The 16653-nt window shown below is 57.5% G+C and overlaps 1 protein-coding gene across 1 annotated transcript in view; it reads left to right on the top strand.

Annotated features, from left to right (window-relative positions):
- The first annotated feature begins 3308 nt into the window (after positions 1-3308).
- The window catches only part of LOC124236238 (potassium/sodium hyperpolarization-activated cyclic nucleotide-gated channel 4), a 40242-nt gene continuing 26897 nt past the window's right edge, over positions 3309-16653 (top strand). Inside the window, exon 1 of the mRNA XM_046655085.1 lies at positions 3309-4093. Within this exon, the coding sequence (XP_046511041.1) occupies positions 3309-4093 (785 nt within the window). The remainder of the gene's footprint in view (positions 4094-16653) is intronic.

Below are 16653 nucleotides of genomic sequence, written 5' to 3'. Positions count from 1 at the left end.
ACCTGCGGAGCCCTTGGGTGGAGTTCCAGCTCTACCATTTTCTTGCTGTGGAGCATTTGGCAAGTCAATTAACCTCTCTGTGCTTTAGTTCTCTTCCTTGCAAACGGGAGTAAGAATGTGAGGTTGAATTGTGTGAAATTGTAAAAATTTGAGTGTTTGACCCACAAAAACTTCATGTGGTTTGACAAATGAAGTATAAACTGTAAAGTGCTGGATACATGTCTCTCACCAAGTCTGACCGCTTCCTCCAGGAAGTCCTTCCTAGCTACCCCAAACTCAGTGAGGTCTCCCTCCTCCAATCTCTCATTGGTTGAGTCATGATTGAGCACACACTTCTTCCCTGAGTTGAGTTTTCTCTTCTTTCCTGAGCGTGAGTCTTGATTCTCCAGACCTGGGTCTCTTCCTCTGTCCCCAGACTGCTGGCACGTCACAGCTGTCCTCCATTAGGGTTTTCACTCAGAGGAGATGGGAGAAGCCAGGCCTCATCAGGGGTTACCCCGTGCCTACTTCATCTAATGCTCATTTCTGCACCCGAGTGGTCCTAGGTGGTCCTGAATGAGGGGTGCTAACCAAATTGAGGGTAAGCGGGTGCTAGAGGCAGAGAAATTAAGGGGCCCTGACTCTTGGCCAGCCTGTGGCAGCAGTGTCCCAGAAAGCAGAATCGTGGTCATATCTTCCATCGAGTTCAAGGATCCGCTTCCACGGCATTAGCTAACTTCCAGGGTCCCTCACTCATGCACAGAATGGACATTTATTGATCTGCTCTCTGTCCCCCCTTGCGTTGCTGCTGAGATCCCTGAGATGTCAGATCTGTCCTACCCTCAGGCACACAGACTGCACTATGTAATCAGTGTTTAGGATGATGGGGGCTCATGGACCATGGGAACCAAAAACGGGGACAGGGACAAGATTTGAGTGGCCAGGAAAGGGTTCCTAGGGGAGGGGATGCCCCTAACATGGGTCACTGGGTAGCCTGTTTGGGCTGACTTCCTGAAGCAGCGGTAGGGCAGACTAGCTCCTGGTTGGACATAGAAGCCCAAAGAAGTGAGTTAAATGGAGGTCTTCCCCCTGCGGCTGGCTCGCAGCCGGTTAAGAACACTCTCAAGGAGACCCAAGGACATTCAGGGATTAGGCCTCCAGCATCTGTGCACAGAACTGTCAGCTCAGAGCTGCTCAAAAGTAGAAATGCCAGCTAGCGGTGATATCATCACACTGGTCGTTCCCTCCCCACCATGGGCGGTCCTGTGGTCCAGTGGGTAGAGCAGAAAAACCCTTGCTAGGCTACTCCCCCCATCTTGCTTCCAAAATTTCTGCTCTGAATGGGGTGTTGGAGGTGGTCACAAGCAGGCTAAGAATGAGAATAAAAAATCCTTTAAAGGAAAACCTCATTTTATTCCTCAGAGAGATGGCAAGGCTAGGGGACCTTTTTGCCTCCTTCCTGTCAGACTCTACAGAATTAACCCGAGCTCCAACCTTCCTTGTCCAACCTCTTCCCTCTAATGCTCCATCCCCATTTCTGAGCTAGTCTGGGATGTTGGCCCTGAAAGGATCTGAGTAACCCTGGGCCATCTTGGCGGCCCCCAGGCCAGGGAGAGGGGGTCTGGCGGCCTGGCCTGTGTGGATGGGTGGGGGGAGGGTGCCAGGCTGTCTCAGGGTGTTGGAGAAGAGCAGAGCTGTATCTCTGGCTGAGCTGGTGGGGTTTGTACATAAGCCCGAGACTGTAACCGGGTGGGAGAACACACACTGCTGGATCGCCGGCTGGCCTAGGGGTGAGGATGGCGAGCGGACTTAAAGGGAGCGGGGGCTGTGCAGCTGCTTGCGGGTAGGGGACCTGGGTGGAGCAGGAACTCCCCTAGCGTTGGTCCATATAGGATAGGAACCCAGGGGGAGGTCCACATCTAGTCCCAGAGTGCCAGGTCGCCAGAGGAGCCTGCCTGCTGGCCCCCCGAGGCAGCCCGCTAGTCTCGGAAACCCCCACGAGAACCACCTCCGGAGAGGTGCGTGCGGGGATCGGACCCCGCGTCGGTGGCTGCGGCAGGCGCGTTTCCTCGAAGTCTTACCTCGAAGCGCTGGGTCTCACCCGCACCCTGTGCCTGCCGGAGTTTCCCCCACGCCCTCCTTGCCGGGCCGCTGTGAGGCTCGGCAGAGAAAAGACCGGCCGGGGATTCGCCCCTAGCCCAAGTCACAGGAAAACCCCTGGAGCGGCCCCGACGCAGCGCATATCTGGGAAATACCCTCTCCAGGCGCGCTGCGGGAAGGCCAGGGGCTCCACATCCAGACGACCCGCTCGCCTTCTCCGAGGAGGGTCGCAGACCCAGCTGAGAAGCAAAACCGCCCGGCAAAGGCGAGCCCAGAGCTCGGAGGGGAAATCGGGAAACCCCGCCCCCTCCCCCAGTTGTGGAGTGGGGGAATTCGCAGCTCAAGCCGGAACCCTAGACTTGGGGCGCGCTCCCAGTCCTTGGCCAAAGAAAGATATTTGAGGTATTAGGATTAAGGACGCCTCTCAACCCAGCCCCAAAGGCCCGGCGAGGGTCTATCCTGCGCTCCCCGCCGGGCCCGCCCCTCGCCCCCCTCCCGGCCCCCAGCCCGCGCGCCGCTGCCCCTTTAAGAAGCCCAGGTAGGCAGGCCCGGCTGCGGGAGCCGCTCCTATGGCAACCCGCGAGCTGCGGCGGCTTCATGAATATTCCGGGGCGCGGGAGCCAAGCTCTGCCGGAGGGCGCTCCGGGGGAGGCGGCCGTTGATGTAAGCCCGGCGGGCCGCTGGGCTCCGCTCGGCTGCGGCGGGAGCCCTGGGACGGGCCAGCCGCGCTCGGACAGAGGAAGCGAGGCGAGCTCGCGAGTGGCTGGTCACAAAGCCGGGGCGGCGGGACAGACGGACAGCCTGCCTGCCCGCGGGACGCACGCCCGGGAGGCGCGCGGGCCGTGCGCTCTGCGCTCCGGAGCGGTTCTCCGAGCGCCGGGGCCGCAGCGCCGCTTCTACCCGCGCCCATTGTTCCCCGCGGGGGCGGGGCGCCTGGAGCCGGGCTGCGCGCCGCGCCCCTGAACGCGGGAGGGAGGGAGGGAGCGCGGGGTCCCCGCGCCCAGCCCGGCCGGGGAGGAGGCGCAGCGCGGCGAGCCCGGGGACCCGGAGCCGGACTGGGAGCCTCCCCGCCGCACACAGCCTGCCCGAGCATGGGCGCCTGAGGCGGCCCGGCGCCGGCGGCGAAGGACGCGTCCCCGCTAGCAGACTGACCGGCGGGCGGACCTGGAGCCGGTCCTCGGCGCCTCACCCGCGCCCCTGCCCCTGGCCCGGCCCCTGCCCGTGGCGCCATGGACAAGCTGCCGCCGTCCATGCGCAAGCGGCTCTACAGCCTTCCGCAGCAGGTGGGGGCCAAGGCGTGGATCATGGACGAGGAAGAGGATGCCGAGGAGGAGGGGGCTGGGGGCCGCCAGGACCCCAGCCGCAGGAGCATCCGGCTGCGGCCGCTGCCCTCGCCCTCGCCCTCGGCGGCCGCGGGCGGCACGGAGCCCCGGGGCGCGGCCCTCGGGGCGGCGGACGGCGAGGGGCCGGCCCGCGGTGCGGGCAAGTCCAGCACGAACGGCGACTGCAGGCGCTTCCGCGGGAGCCTGGCCTCGCTGGGCAGCCGGGGCGGCGGCGGCGGCGGAGCGGGGGGCGGCAGCAGTCACGGGCACCTGCATGACTCCGCGGAGGAGCGGCGGCTCATCGCCGAGGGCGACGCGTCCCCCGGCGAGGACAGGACGCCCCCGGGCCTGGCGGCCGAGCCCGAGCGCCCCGGCGCCTCGGCGCAGCCCTCAGCCTCTCCGCCGCCACCCCAGCAGCCGCCGGCGCCGGCCTCTACCTCCTGCGAGCAACCCTCAGTGGACACCGCTATCAAAGTGGAGGGAGGCGCGGCCGCCGGGGACCAGATTCTCCCCGAGGCGGAGGTGCGCCTGGGCCAGTCTGGCTTCATGCAGCGCCAGTTCGGGGCCATGCTCCAGCCCGGGGTCAACAAATTCTCACTGAGGATGTTCGGCAGCCAGAAAGCCGTGGAGCGCGAGCAGGAGAGGGTTAAGTCGGCCGGCTTTTGGATTATCCACCCCTACAGCGACTTCAGGTAAGGGGGCCCGGCGGCGATCCTGTGGGTTCCCTGAGCGGGCGCGGACATGCTTCCTCGGCCCTGCTTCTCTGCCGGAGTTAACTTTCCTTCCTCGCGCTGGGAGCTCCGGGAGAAGTGGGGCGCCTCCAGGCTCCCAGACACCCCCAGACCTCCTTCTGCGCCGCGCTGGGAACTTTCCTCTGTGTTGTGGGTTCTAGTCCTGGTCCTCTCGTTCTCTCAGGGTCTGGGCCGCGTTAGAGGCAGGCTGAAAAGGTGTCCTGAGCCTGGCCTAGCGCTGCCGGCAGCCCGGATAAGGCTCTGCCACCTTAAGCCACACATCCCACCTTCCCCTTCTGGGCTGCAGAGTCAGGGTGGCCATCCTAGAGGCAGCTCCAGGTCATTCAGCCTGCAGAGCAGGGCCACAAGGGAGACAGACCTCTTGGCAGCTGGGCCAGCACCTGGGGTGCTCACCCCAGGCTTTAATATCTGCCTTCTTGTGGCCTGGGAAGCTGCAGCTAGAGAAGGAGAGCTGGGTCCCTGGAGGACTGAGGTTACTGGGGCCTCAGGTCCAAGAGAAGAGCCCTCTGCACCCACTTTAACTCTGGGCCAGCCCCTCATGCCAGGTGGTGGGCCCTGGGCAGCTGGCATCAGGACTGGCAGGACAAGATGACCTTGCTCATAGTGGTCAGTGAAGATGCCTGTTGTCCTGACTGATGAGCAGCTGTCCTGTGACCCCGAGCTTGTCCAGTGCCCCATCCTCACCCCAGTTGCCCAAGCCCAGCAGCTGCTAGGTCTCTCATGGGGTCAATCGTGGGTCCCCAAACAAACAGTGTGATTACCTGTCAGGGAGAGGGACCCCACCCCCTCCACTATCACTTGAGTCAGATGCCACAGAAGACTGCTGAATACCACTCGGGGCCTGTGGGGGGTATCTGCCAAAAAGAGAGATGGGAGATGGCCTCTGAAGTTGGGATCAGGGATGTCCCTACTCCAGTCAAGATTTGGGGTCCCCCAGCAGCTCCCTGGGCTTTCCTGATACACAGGATTGAAGTGGGGGTCTGGAAAATGTTTCACCCTTTTGAGCTGGGTTTAATTCTTTCTCTCTCTCTGGGCCCTGCCCCCTGTTTAGCTCCTATCCCTGCCTACCCTGCTTGTCTGCCAATATAAATGAGCATTTTGCCAATCCAGAGCCCTCTTCGCAAACTCCAGGGAAGCTAGGTTTGTAATGAGAGCAAAGCCATCTTCCATCCAATGAGAGAGATTTCTCGTGCTGGGAGCAACCAGTCAGGCAACACTCGATGGCTTAAAATAGGTGGTGAAGAGAGGGCCCCCCCTTTTATTTTTTTGAGGGACTGCTCTTCCTAATGTTAATATCCAGGGTTCCCATTCCCAGAGAGTGTGGGAGGTCAGAGGATAGGCTAAACAGACAGCCATGGTCTTCAAGCTGTGTGAGCAAATGTGGGACCCTCCCATCAGAAACTGGGACTGGTTCCCAAGTGCCAGGTTCCTAAAGTGTGGCCTCCCCTCTGGTCAGTATCCCCTCAGATCTCAGCTTGAGCTAGGGAGGAATGGGCAGGAGCAGTGTGTCCTGCACCCCCCTGGGTGTCCTAGGCTCTCCTCCTCCCTCTGAACCCCCTGGTGGTGGTGGCAGGTAGGCTGTGCCAGTATCAATCACTTGAGGTTGTTGAGGGGCCCTCCCTTCCCTTGCTCAGCTCCCCGCTGTCTTGTCTGAAAGCCTCTGTTCAGGGTTCTCATCATCAACCCCATCGCCTAGGGTTGGGGGAGCTGCAAGGGGCCAACTCCAGGCATGCTTAGCCTCCATTGACAACGGGCATTGACTGAACACCTTCTGCCAACTGGGCCTTGCCTTCCCAGGCTTCCCTTCGCCTGGATGGTTAAGGACTAGGACTGGGCTGATTGCATCAATGGGAACCTCCCCGCCTTCCTGCTCTTCCTCTGCCCATCTTGGCATGTCTGTCTGCAGTCCCCCTGATGCAGAATCTCCCACTAACTGCAGGCTGCCTGGGACATGGTGGGGAGGGAGGGTGGATGCAGCAGGATTGATAAACAGGCAACAGGAAAAGGGTCAGTCCAGCCTTTGAATTTGGGTTTGTGCAATAAGCAACAGGGACTGGTAGCTGAAAGCACATGTCCTCTGCGCACAGCCTTCTAGCTGCCTGGTGCTGGGTGGGGTGTAAAGAAAGACATCTAAGAAAGACCATCTGTGTGCGTCTGGAGGGGCAGTGGTCATGCCTCTCCTACACCCATGCCAGAATAGCTGGTCTCATCTTCACAAGGTCAAAGAGGCAGGGGCCTGGCTAAGTCTTCTAAGCTTAGAAAACCCATCGCTCAACCCTGCCACCTGGCCACCCCCACCCCACCGCCCAGCACCCCAAGCCTCAGTCCCTTGAGTTTCAGCCACTGGTCTTGAGCCTCTATATGGAGCCAAACCCTACTGCCCAGCTCAGGCTTCACAAGAGCTTCTGCAAGCATTGCTCAGGCCAGTCGAGGATTTATTCATCATTTTGACGGGCAGGAAGCATTGATCCAGCAGAATTGGTTTAATAAAGAATCACCAGCAAACCATGATAGATTGAGTTTGCGGTTTGGAGTTCAGGGCTCACTGTCACCAGCTGCTTCCGGCATCTCCTGTCCCTGGGGGAGGAAGGTTGGGTGCCTTTTCCAGGGGCTGGAGTGGGCTGTGCTCTGAGGTACCCTCATAACCTGGGCCATGTCTAAGAATAGGTTTGGCTATCTCTGCTTCTCCTCACCCCTCCATCCCCCACCGCTCTGCCCACTGTGCCCTGGCTGCCGCCTCCCCCCACTATGTCCCAGCCACCCCCATGGCTCTTCCAGGCTCCACGGGCTCATCTGGCCTCCCCTCCCCTCCCACTCCCCATTTGCCTTTTGAAACTTATATTTAAGGTTTGGTGAGGGAGGAGGCCAGGACGTACAGCCCCTTGGGATGTTGCGCCCCAGGATCCAGCCCAAGGCTGGTTGGGCTCTTGGGTCCTGGGCGGTTCCTTCCTTTCATATGAGCCATGTCCTGGAACCTGAGCTTGGAGGTGGGAACTTGGAACAAATAAAACATGGTGTCTGCATGATCCTGTTTTTCCAAGAGGAGAGAAAGGGAAAGAAAAGGAGTGGGAACCCTGAGTGAAGGTGGACCTGGTTTTGTTCCCAGAAGCTGGTCAGGCTTTCAAGTGTCAGGCTCAGGTGTGTGGGCCTGGGTGTGTGTATGTCTAGGTGTCTGTCTGAGTAGGTGTCTTGGGGCTGTGTGGATAGACATGGAGGTTGGCAGGAAGTCCCTGTGTGTGATGTCAGTTCTGGGGCTACTCTTGTGCCCCAAACTCTAGCTTGGCCTTGAGAGTGGAGGCAGGCAGAAGCTTGGCCCTGCTCGTTCCTCTGCCCCTTCCCTCTCCTAGCCTGAGACATCTAAATCTGTGAGGAAGGGGAGGGAAGGGAGGGTCCTAAAGGGTCCTTTCCTTGGGGCAGAAACAGCTGAGCTCTGAAATCGTGGAAACTGAGCCAATGGCCTGGTAAATTCCAAGGGTGGCTTAAAACTGACTTCCTTTGCTGGTCCCTGGCCCCAGAAACTGCCATTGCCCACCTCACATCACCTGCCCAGCCCTATCTGCTATGGGGCCCTGCTTGAGTTATGAGCCTTCTCTGAGCCTAGTTTTCCAACCTAGAAAAATGAGGATCCTGTAGCCTATCTCCATGTCAGACACACTGTACAGCTGTGGTCATCCCATGGAGGTGAGAAGCTCCAGTGCACCCTCAGAGACCACTGTCCAGACTGCCCCTGCCCTCACTGCCCTTAGTCCTGGGTGGACCAGAGGGGCCTCTGTCCTTGACTCAGACCGGTGGTTCTGAACCTGCGTCAGAGACCTAACTGAGAACCTGCTGGAAACTATTGAGTCTCTATCCAGAAAGATACACGTACGTCTAGACACACGCAATATGACACTCAATTTCTGGGGTCTGTGGACCCCCTAAGTTGAAGCCCATCTAGGTTGTGAGCCCCACTGTAGGCCATCCCAGAAGAGCATCCTGGCCTGGTAGGAGCAGGGTGCAAGCCTCCTAGAGCCGTCTTCCCTGGGGCCCTCTGTACTCTGAGGCTTGGGCCTCCTGTTGCCAGCAGGATGAAAATGAAGATGCAGGGCAGAGTTAGATGTCTGAAGAAGGAAGGCTGCTCTGCTCGGGGACTCGTTACTTGTCTGTTTCCTGAGTCTCACTCCCATCGCTCTCCCTTTTGACTGTGAGAAGGACTGTTCAGGTGGGAGGTGGTAAGGAGGAAGGTGGCAGCCTGGCTCTAGGTCGGGGGTTCTGAGGCCCCTTCTTGGGTGGGCCTTCCTGGGGGCCATGGCCCAGGAATGCTGCTTCTGCTGTCAGCGTGGAAAGCCAGGCCAAAAGGAGCTGCAGCCTCAGCGGCAGCGCCAGGGGAGGGGGAAGGGCGCCTTGGTGCAGAGGGGAATTCCAAGGTGAGCTGCCTGGGCGGTGCTGGCGGCTGGCACATTGGGCAGCAGGGTTCTCCAGTGATGAGGACGTGCTCCACTGATAAGACTGGGGCTGGTGGAGGGTGTGCTGTGAAGACCAGCACCCAGCTCGGGTCTGAGGTGCGCTCGGGATGCCCAGTGCCCAGAAACCTGCTGCGGCCATCGCAAGGCTTCAGTTCCTGGTCTGGCTGCTACATGATGAGGCTGGGGGCTTCTTCCCTGCCGGACCCTGCCCCATTTGTTCCCTTAGCTGCTGTGAGGTGTGAGGCTTTGGGCCTGTCAGGTGGCCTGCCTTGCACAGTGCCGGGCTGACTGCCTGTCCATCTGCCCTCCTCTTCCATGCTTTAGGGCTTCCAGTTCTTCAGGGATGCCCTCTCAGGCCACCGCGGCCACCATCACCCGTCTCTCCCTCCCTGACCACCTTATGATGTTTGGATGGAGCTCTATGTTTGTTATAATACGGTGCTTCTCACACTGTCATGTCATCCAACTCACCTGGGGATCTTGTTAAGATACAGCTTCTGACTTACTAGGTCTGGGGTGGGCTCTGAGACTCTGCATTTCTGATAAGCTCTCAGGTGATGCCGGTGCCGCCGGTGCCCAACTCAGAACCAGGCTTGGATTACTGTGGTTCAGATGGTATGTTTGTTCCATGCTCAGCTCTGTGTTCTCCCCGTGGCCTCTGGCACTGAGCACGGCAGGGTGAAGTCTGTGAACTGGGCTGTGCAGCCCTCAACACAGAGGTCGGCGGCAAACTTGGGGTTGTCAGATGCACGGCCTTCCTCCCTTCCTCTGCTGCTGCTTGGACTCTGCTGGCCCTGGATGCTGGCGCTTGCGGTGGGGTGAACACGGGGAGGCCAGGTGGCCAGAAGGCCCTCATTAATCCACCATGTCCCATTGCTTTGGCAGCTTCTCTCCCATTCAAAAGGCCGAAGGGGCGGGCCTGGCTGGAGGAGAAGGGGCAGGGAGTGCAGTGACTGCTGTGCTGCAATGAGATTTCTGGGAAGGAACAGATGTTGTTGGTGAGAGAGTCCAGAGGTGCCAGGGCAGGAGAGCCGCTGTGAGGTGGCTCTGACAGTGGCTGGCTGGGAGGAGGACAGAGGCATCCAGTAAGAGCAGCTGCCTTGGCACCTTGAGCTGGTGGTGGTGGTGGTGGTGGGGGGGGGTGTCTGAATCTTAACGCCCCTTCCCCTGCACCAGACCATGCCTAGCAATCTCCCCTGGGGACTGGGCTTGGCTCCCACCCCAGAAGGCACCAGTCTACATACAGATGACAGGACTGACGAGTGTCAAAGCAGCCTGAGTGGCCCTTGTGCCTGCCATAACACTGTCTACCACGAGGGAATTCACCCAGAGCAGAAGGTCCAACCCCAGTCTCCAGGGGGCCTTGTCATATAACTGAGGAGGCACCCAGCTCCAGCACACACACTCCTTGGCTCAAGGGCTCTTACAAAGCTGCTACTGCCAGTTGCTAATTAATAGAAGGGCTGCCGAGGCCGGCCAGGCAGTCCTGCTTGGGCCCAGGGGATGTTGAAGAATCCACATTTCCCAGCCAGAGCGGGCTGTGGGGAGGGCAGGGGCATTGCCTTGGCTTCGGAGAGGATGTTCTTTGCCAACCAGGCTTATAGTGAGAAAGCATTGCCAGGGCCCTGGAAATCCGTGATCCCAAAGCCTAGGAGGCCACTCAGAGACACTCTATCATCAGCATCTAGCATCAGAACTGCAGTGGGAGGCAACATAGAGAGGTGGTGAGCTCCCCGTCACTGAGGATGCTCAAGATGAGACAGCAGTACTTAGGCCAGAGGTTGCTAAGCAGCATCCTGTGGATCAGATGCAGTACCTAGATGTGTTCTGTTTGGCCAGCATAGTGTGTGATAACAAATCTGAGACAATATTTTAAAATGGAAAGATGTAACATAAAAATGTGGCTTTTGGGCTTCTCTTGAAAAATTGGAAACTCTGGTGGCTCTGGCCCCATGTTCCTGCCCGCAGCAGGGAGCTGGAGCAGACTAGAGGCTGCCCCCTTTAAACTGGCTTTTGCTGTCCTCTTGCCCACAGTCTCCACCTGTCCCTAAGGTCTCTATCCTACACCCAGCCATGTCACTCATGCACACTTAGCTGCCTGATCACTGTAGGCTTCTGAGTTTATAACTCCAGACTCTTACCAGTAGAGACGAAAGCCAGGTGGGTTCCCAGATCAATAACGACCATTTATGTGCTACCTACCGCGTGCCAGACTGTGCCAGGAGCTTTGTATTATTTACATACATTTACAAATGAAATGTGTTTCATTTCCTCTTCATAGTGGCCTGAAAAACAGATTCTGTTATTCCCAGTTTACAGATAAGGAAACTGAGGCTCTGATGTGGAAAAAAAAGATTTGCTCCAAATCACACAGCTATGAAGTACCAGTACTGGAATTTGAACCTGGTCTCTAGGACTCTAAACTCATACTTCCCTCCTTCTCTCTCTTCCTTCCTTCTTCTTCTTCTTTTTTTTCTTAGCTTTAAAAAGTTAAATTACAAAAGTAGTTCAAGAGAACATTTGGGGCCGGCCTGGTGGCGCAGGGGTTAAATGCACACATTCCGCTTTGGTGGCCGGGGGTTCGTCAGTTCGGATCCCGGGTGTGGACATGGCACCGCTTGGCATGCCATGCTGTGCTAGGCGTCCCACATATAAAGTAGAGGAAGATGGGCACAGATGTTAGCTCAGGGCCAGTCTTCCTCAGCAAAAAGAGGAGGATTGGCAGCAGATGTTAGCTCAGGGCTGATCTTCCTCAAAAAAAAAAAAAAGAGAGAACATTCTCCTGAGAATGCATATGTTGCAGATAATGTTTGACCACACATTAGCTCGGAGGAGGGGCTGGGAGGGGTGGGGCCCAGCTGGCACAAAATTTAACAGGTCTCAGAAAACCAGATCCAGACAGGCCTTAGCAAGCTCCTGGCCTAAAGCCTTTATTTTATAGGCAGGGATCAGAGGACCAGAGAGGGTAAGTGACTGGCCCAAGGTCACAGAATAAGTCCGTGTCAGAGATGAAACCTGAACCCAAGGGGGTTATGTAACATCTGGCTGCAAAGGTCTTCAAGCTCCGCAGTCGACCCTGAGACCCCAGCTAGAGGGTGTCCAGGGAAGGCTTGTCCTGAATGGTCTTGTTGCTGAAGCTGTTTCTTGTCTCACCAGCCCTAAACCTGAATTTTGGGGTGATAGGTATCTTCAGAGTCCCATCTTATAAGCTTAGCCAATGAGAAGGGAGCCATTCTGTATCTGAAGACGCGGCGTCTGCAGGCTGAGACAGCCCTGTCCTAACCCCTGCTCTGGGGCTGCTGCTCCTGGGGATGCCAGATCAAAAGGTTTGTCCCCTGCTCCTCCCCTGGCAGGTCCTGACTGGTGTAGAGACCTTTGGGATCTTGGAACTGCATCCACATGGTGCACCTGTTCCTCCATAGGAGTGATTAGGGTTCAAAGGGGACTGGGATAAGTAGCCAGTGGTAATGTATTCTCTCCACCAGAGAAATAGGTGGTCATGTGGTCTCTTCATTACATCCTGCAGAGAAGTGAGAAAGTGGAGTCAGTCTGTGGTTTAGGGCTGTGTGTGTGACCGGGGTCAGGGCTCAGGGTGTGAGCAGGCTTGGGGTTCAGTGTATGACCAGGATCAGAGCTCAGTGTGTATTCAGGATTAGAGTTCAGCCTGGGACCAAGATAAGGCCTTGGTCTGAGGTCAGGAACTGGAGTCTTTGAACAAAGCCTTTGAGCCAAGCCCAGTGCCTCCCTGAGGTAGCAGGCCTTGGGACAGGGGGGCATGTTGTGCCCCCCCGCCCGTGGAAGCCCTCCTTTCCTTTAAGCTTCCTGAGCTCCTACACCTCTTAGCATCTGTGCCAGCTGCCTCTGGTCCTCTCTGGGAGGTAAAGTACAAATTATAAATAAACAATAGTGCCACTGCTGCCGAGGCAGAGACACCAAATCTCACACGTGACCACTCCCCGCCCCGCTCTGCTCTCTCATTGTTTGGGGCTGGTGTCTGTCTGCCCAGTCAGGCAGCCAGCTTGTGGTTCCTGCAGAGTGGTGCTCGGGGCTGGACAGAGAGGTGTGCTGGCTTGATAGAGGGACTCCCTCCTGCTCCCCACTGCCCCCCAGCTCTGGGCTCCCACAAACTGCGGAGCAAGCAGCGGGGCCCCCAGGTCTGCTCATGGCAACTGCCTGATAATTGGCTGCTCATGGTTTTGTGTCTGTCTAAGCATTTACCCATGTGGGTGGACGTGTTATGTCTGCGTGAACAAGGCTCTCAGAAATTAATACATAACAAGGGGCTGGCTGATACGTCGTCTTCTGGGCTTGGAGAGGGGCAGGCTGAGGGTGTCTTGTCCTCAGGAGACCAGATGTTCCATTGCAAGACTGTTTGCACCCATTATGGAGTATGGGGGTCACTCCTCACCTGACAAAGAGGATAGTAGAATTTCAGTTCCTCTTGGGGTCCCTGCGTCTTATTTAGGGGAGGGCAGACAAGAGATAGACCAATATGGATTGATGGTCAGGGAAGGCTTCCTGAAGGAGTAGATCTGAGCTGGATCTGATGGAGAGAGAGCCGTTCTGCACACTTTCTTGGAAGCAGGTGTCTGGGAGCTTGAGCCAAGGGGCCGCCTGGCGGGGTGGGTGTTGGCAGGCACTGAGGGCAGGTTACTCAACATCTGTCTCTTTGGACCTGCAGTCCTTAAGCTCTGCCCTTCACCCTCAAGGATTCGGACCCCACTGTCCCGGGTCTTGCCCCTGATGCTGCCTGAGTATGTGTGCATATGTTTGTGGGTGTGTTTGTGTCTCTCTCTGGCCTGTCACCCAGGGTCCTTGCAGCCCAGGGAAGCTCTCCCGGGCCCTGGCCCCAGCTGCACAAGCTCTGAGGAGACTCCCTTCTCCTGCTGTACTAGGCCTGGAAGGCAGGTGTTGCTGCTGCAATAATGTCACTGAGCCTGTGGCCTGAAGCCCAGAAGTAATTACCCTGCGGTTCCCTGTTGCAGGCTGGAGCAGCCCCTGTCAATGATTAACGTGAGTCTCCAGCCACTTGACGCCAAAGCCAGCCCTAGGCTTCTCCCACCTACAGTTTGTCAGAAGAGACAGGGCACTGTTCCCTTCCCCAGGGATAGGAAAGACCCTCAGGCCCACAGGTCTCATCAAGGCCATTGGCACCTTTTAGAAGAAATGTAGTTCAGCAGGGGAGACTGCAGCTGGGGCCTGTCTGTGCAGCATCAGGGCTGGCCCACCCGGAGCCCTGGGTCCTCTCCTCCTGAGCTTTCCTGGCTTGTAACTGCCCACACCTCCCACACTGAGTTTGCCCTCCTGACCCTCATCCTGTTCTGCTGTGTGACCTCAGCAAAGTCTTTTCCTCCCTCAGTGTCCAGGGTCAGGGCTCGGTCTGAGGCTGAGAAGAGAGCAAAGCTAATTGGCCAAATAGGTATTGAACCCGTAATCCTGACCCCATTAGTACAAATTGAGCCAGCGGGGCAGGGACAGCGCTGCCGACCAGCAGCGCTGATGAGAATCTCCCGCCCTCTCTCCGGAGCCTCCGCCGAGGCCCAGCCAGTCATGATCCTGGGTTTTGCAGCCCCTGTGCTCCTGGAGCAGGTCGGGGACTCCTTACCCTTCCTTCTGCTGAGGTGCCGCCAGCCTTTAGTCCTGGGGAACGGGGCCGGGGGCTCCCCAGCATGTTGTGTGGCAATGGCGCCGTCTGTGAGGCCCCTCATTAGATCATGCCCCCCGTGAGAGTGGAGATGGGCTTTCTTTTCTTTGCTTCCTGGGCAAAGAGCCCCAACCATTTTCCCCCGCCACCTCTCCCAGGGGGCAGTTGTCCCCTCCTGGAAGCTCAGAGCTGGCCTCAGGAGAGTTCAGATGTGAGGGTCCGTGGAGACTGCAGGCCACACGGGATGACTGTGGTCAGAGGAGTGCCCAGGGGCAGGCCAGCAGGACCATTGACTTGGGAATTGGCAGGGAAAGGCAACAAGCTGTTTATCCTGTCCCGGAGGCTCTGGGGAGTCGCTCCACTGCTTCTGGGCACAGAGCCGTCAGGGCCAGCCATGAGTAAGAGACCGCTGAAGGCCCGGCTCTGCCCCGCCTAGCTGTGTGGACTGAGACCTCACCTCCCTGGGTCTTGCTTTCCTCATCTGAAAATGGAACTGGAGAGGGCGTGGGGTGTAGCAAGACTGCAAAGCTGAAATTGTGTCCGCCTGGAAGCTTTATACAATGACGAATTCCTGGGCCTCCTTGGGTGAGGCCCTGGCAGGTATATTTTGGGGGACACCCAGGTGATTCTCCTTCTGTTTCTTTCGGAGCCAGTGAGCCGGGCACCCCTCAGGCCCCTTCCGCATGAACAGTCTGCGAGTTCTCTGACTGCCCGCATTTGCCTTAGCCCTTCACTGCTCCCCAGGGCCTGGGCATGAAATGCCGACTCCCCACCCTGGCCTCCAAGCCCATTTGTGATGAGTCCTTCTCCAGGGAGCCGTTCCCCTTTTCTCCCTTGCATGTTGTTAGCAATCAGAATCGTAAAACACTGGGGCTGGCGGGACCCTAGGGAACATGGCCCTTGCTCAGCACCCTTGTCAGGCTATGTTTTCCTGGCAGGAAGGCGGAGGAGGCAGGTCCAGCACCTGTCCTCAGAGTTCAGACATCTCCAGGGGACCCCTTCCCACCAAGAAGGGGAACACACAGCCCCTCCCAGGGTCCGTCTCCGGCTCCCTTCGGTGGGGCAGCCCTTCCACGGTGTCCTCTTTAGCCCCGTCCATCCCAGTGCTGCTTGGCCGTAGGAAGTTCTGCCCAAATCTGCCCGTCTCCTCCTTCATGCTGGCGCACCTTCCTGCAGAGCAGGTGAGCTCTCCTACCTAATTTCCACTGGGGTCACGCTCACGCGCTACTCCACGGCAATATTCTATTTTTGCTCCATTCTCCTGAGTAGGGAGAGTCGTGTTTGAGCTGCCTTTGTTTCCTGTAAGCGGGACAGAGAAGTTCTCCAACTGCTAGTTCCCTCCCCAATTTTCCCCAAATAGTCTTGTCAGTTGAGTGAAGCTCAGAAAGGTTAGGCAGCTAGCTTGAGGGGACACAGCATCCTGGCAGTTCTCGGCGCTATAGAACAGATGACCCCTGCTGTACACTTTGTGGGGGGGGGGGGGGGTGTGAGGGCATGCAATGTGTGTTTGTGCACATGCTCTTACACTGGTGTGTCTCGGTGAGTGCACAGATTTAATGTCTCCAGAAGAGGTCTTAGCCCATCAAAGAAGCAATGGGTTGATATCTTGGTGTTCCTTATGGCCAGGTCTCTGCTCAGCTGTGCTGTTGAGAAGGTGCAGTCACAATTCCTTCCCCAAGGAACTCTCTCCCTCTGCAACCTTCATGGCTCCCTATGTCCCCAGAAGAGTCCTGACTACTCAATCTGGCATTCAAGATGCTGCCATCTTCTCTAGTACTAGAGACCCAATACTGGGTCTGAGATGTGCGCTCTTCTCTCAGTGAGCTTTCCATCTGGCCAGCTGCCCTTGCCTGGCCTCTTTAGTCTCTGCACTGCAGAGATTCATGGAATCGGTGTGTCCTTAGAGATTGTCTAGCTCCATCCTCTTGTTGTACCAATGGGGACACTAAGGAAGGGACTGTGAGAGGCAGGGGCTTGTTCAAGGTCACATAGCAAGGTAGAGGTGGAGATGGGACTAGAACCCGAGACTTCTAGGCCCCTGGCCTTGATTCCTTCTGCCACGTGGCATGGACCTCCTTCTGCAACTACAGCGCTGACCTCCCTAACCAGTGGACCCTCTTAGGCCCCCTCCTTTTCAGGACTTTAGTACCCAACAGGCCATACTGCCTCTGCCTGAGACGAAGGGCTCCTTGAAGCGGGACCAGTCCACACACCTCAGGATGCCCATAGCCCTCAGGCCAGGACCTGCATCTTAGTGGTCACAAGAATAATGATGATGATGATGATAATGGTCAGCATGCACTGAGTATGTACACCACGTAGCGCATTATAAATATCATCTCATCGAATTCTCTCAGAATCCTGTGAGGTGGGATTAATGTTCTCATTTTGCACATGAGAAGACAGGCTCA

The sequence above is a fragment of the Equus quagga genome, chromosome 2 (assembly GCF_021613505.1).
Source record: "Equus quagga isolate Etosha38 chromosome 2, UCLA_HA_Equagga_1.0, whole genome shotgun sequence".
Classification (NCBI taxonomy): domain Eukaryota; kingdom Metazoa; phylum Chordata; class Mammalia; order Perissodactyla; family Equidae; genus Equus; species Equus quagga.
Note: the sequence above shows the minus strand (reverse complement) of the source record. Positions and strands in the feature narration are given on the sequence as shown.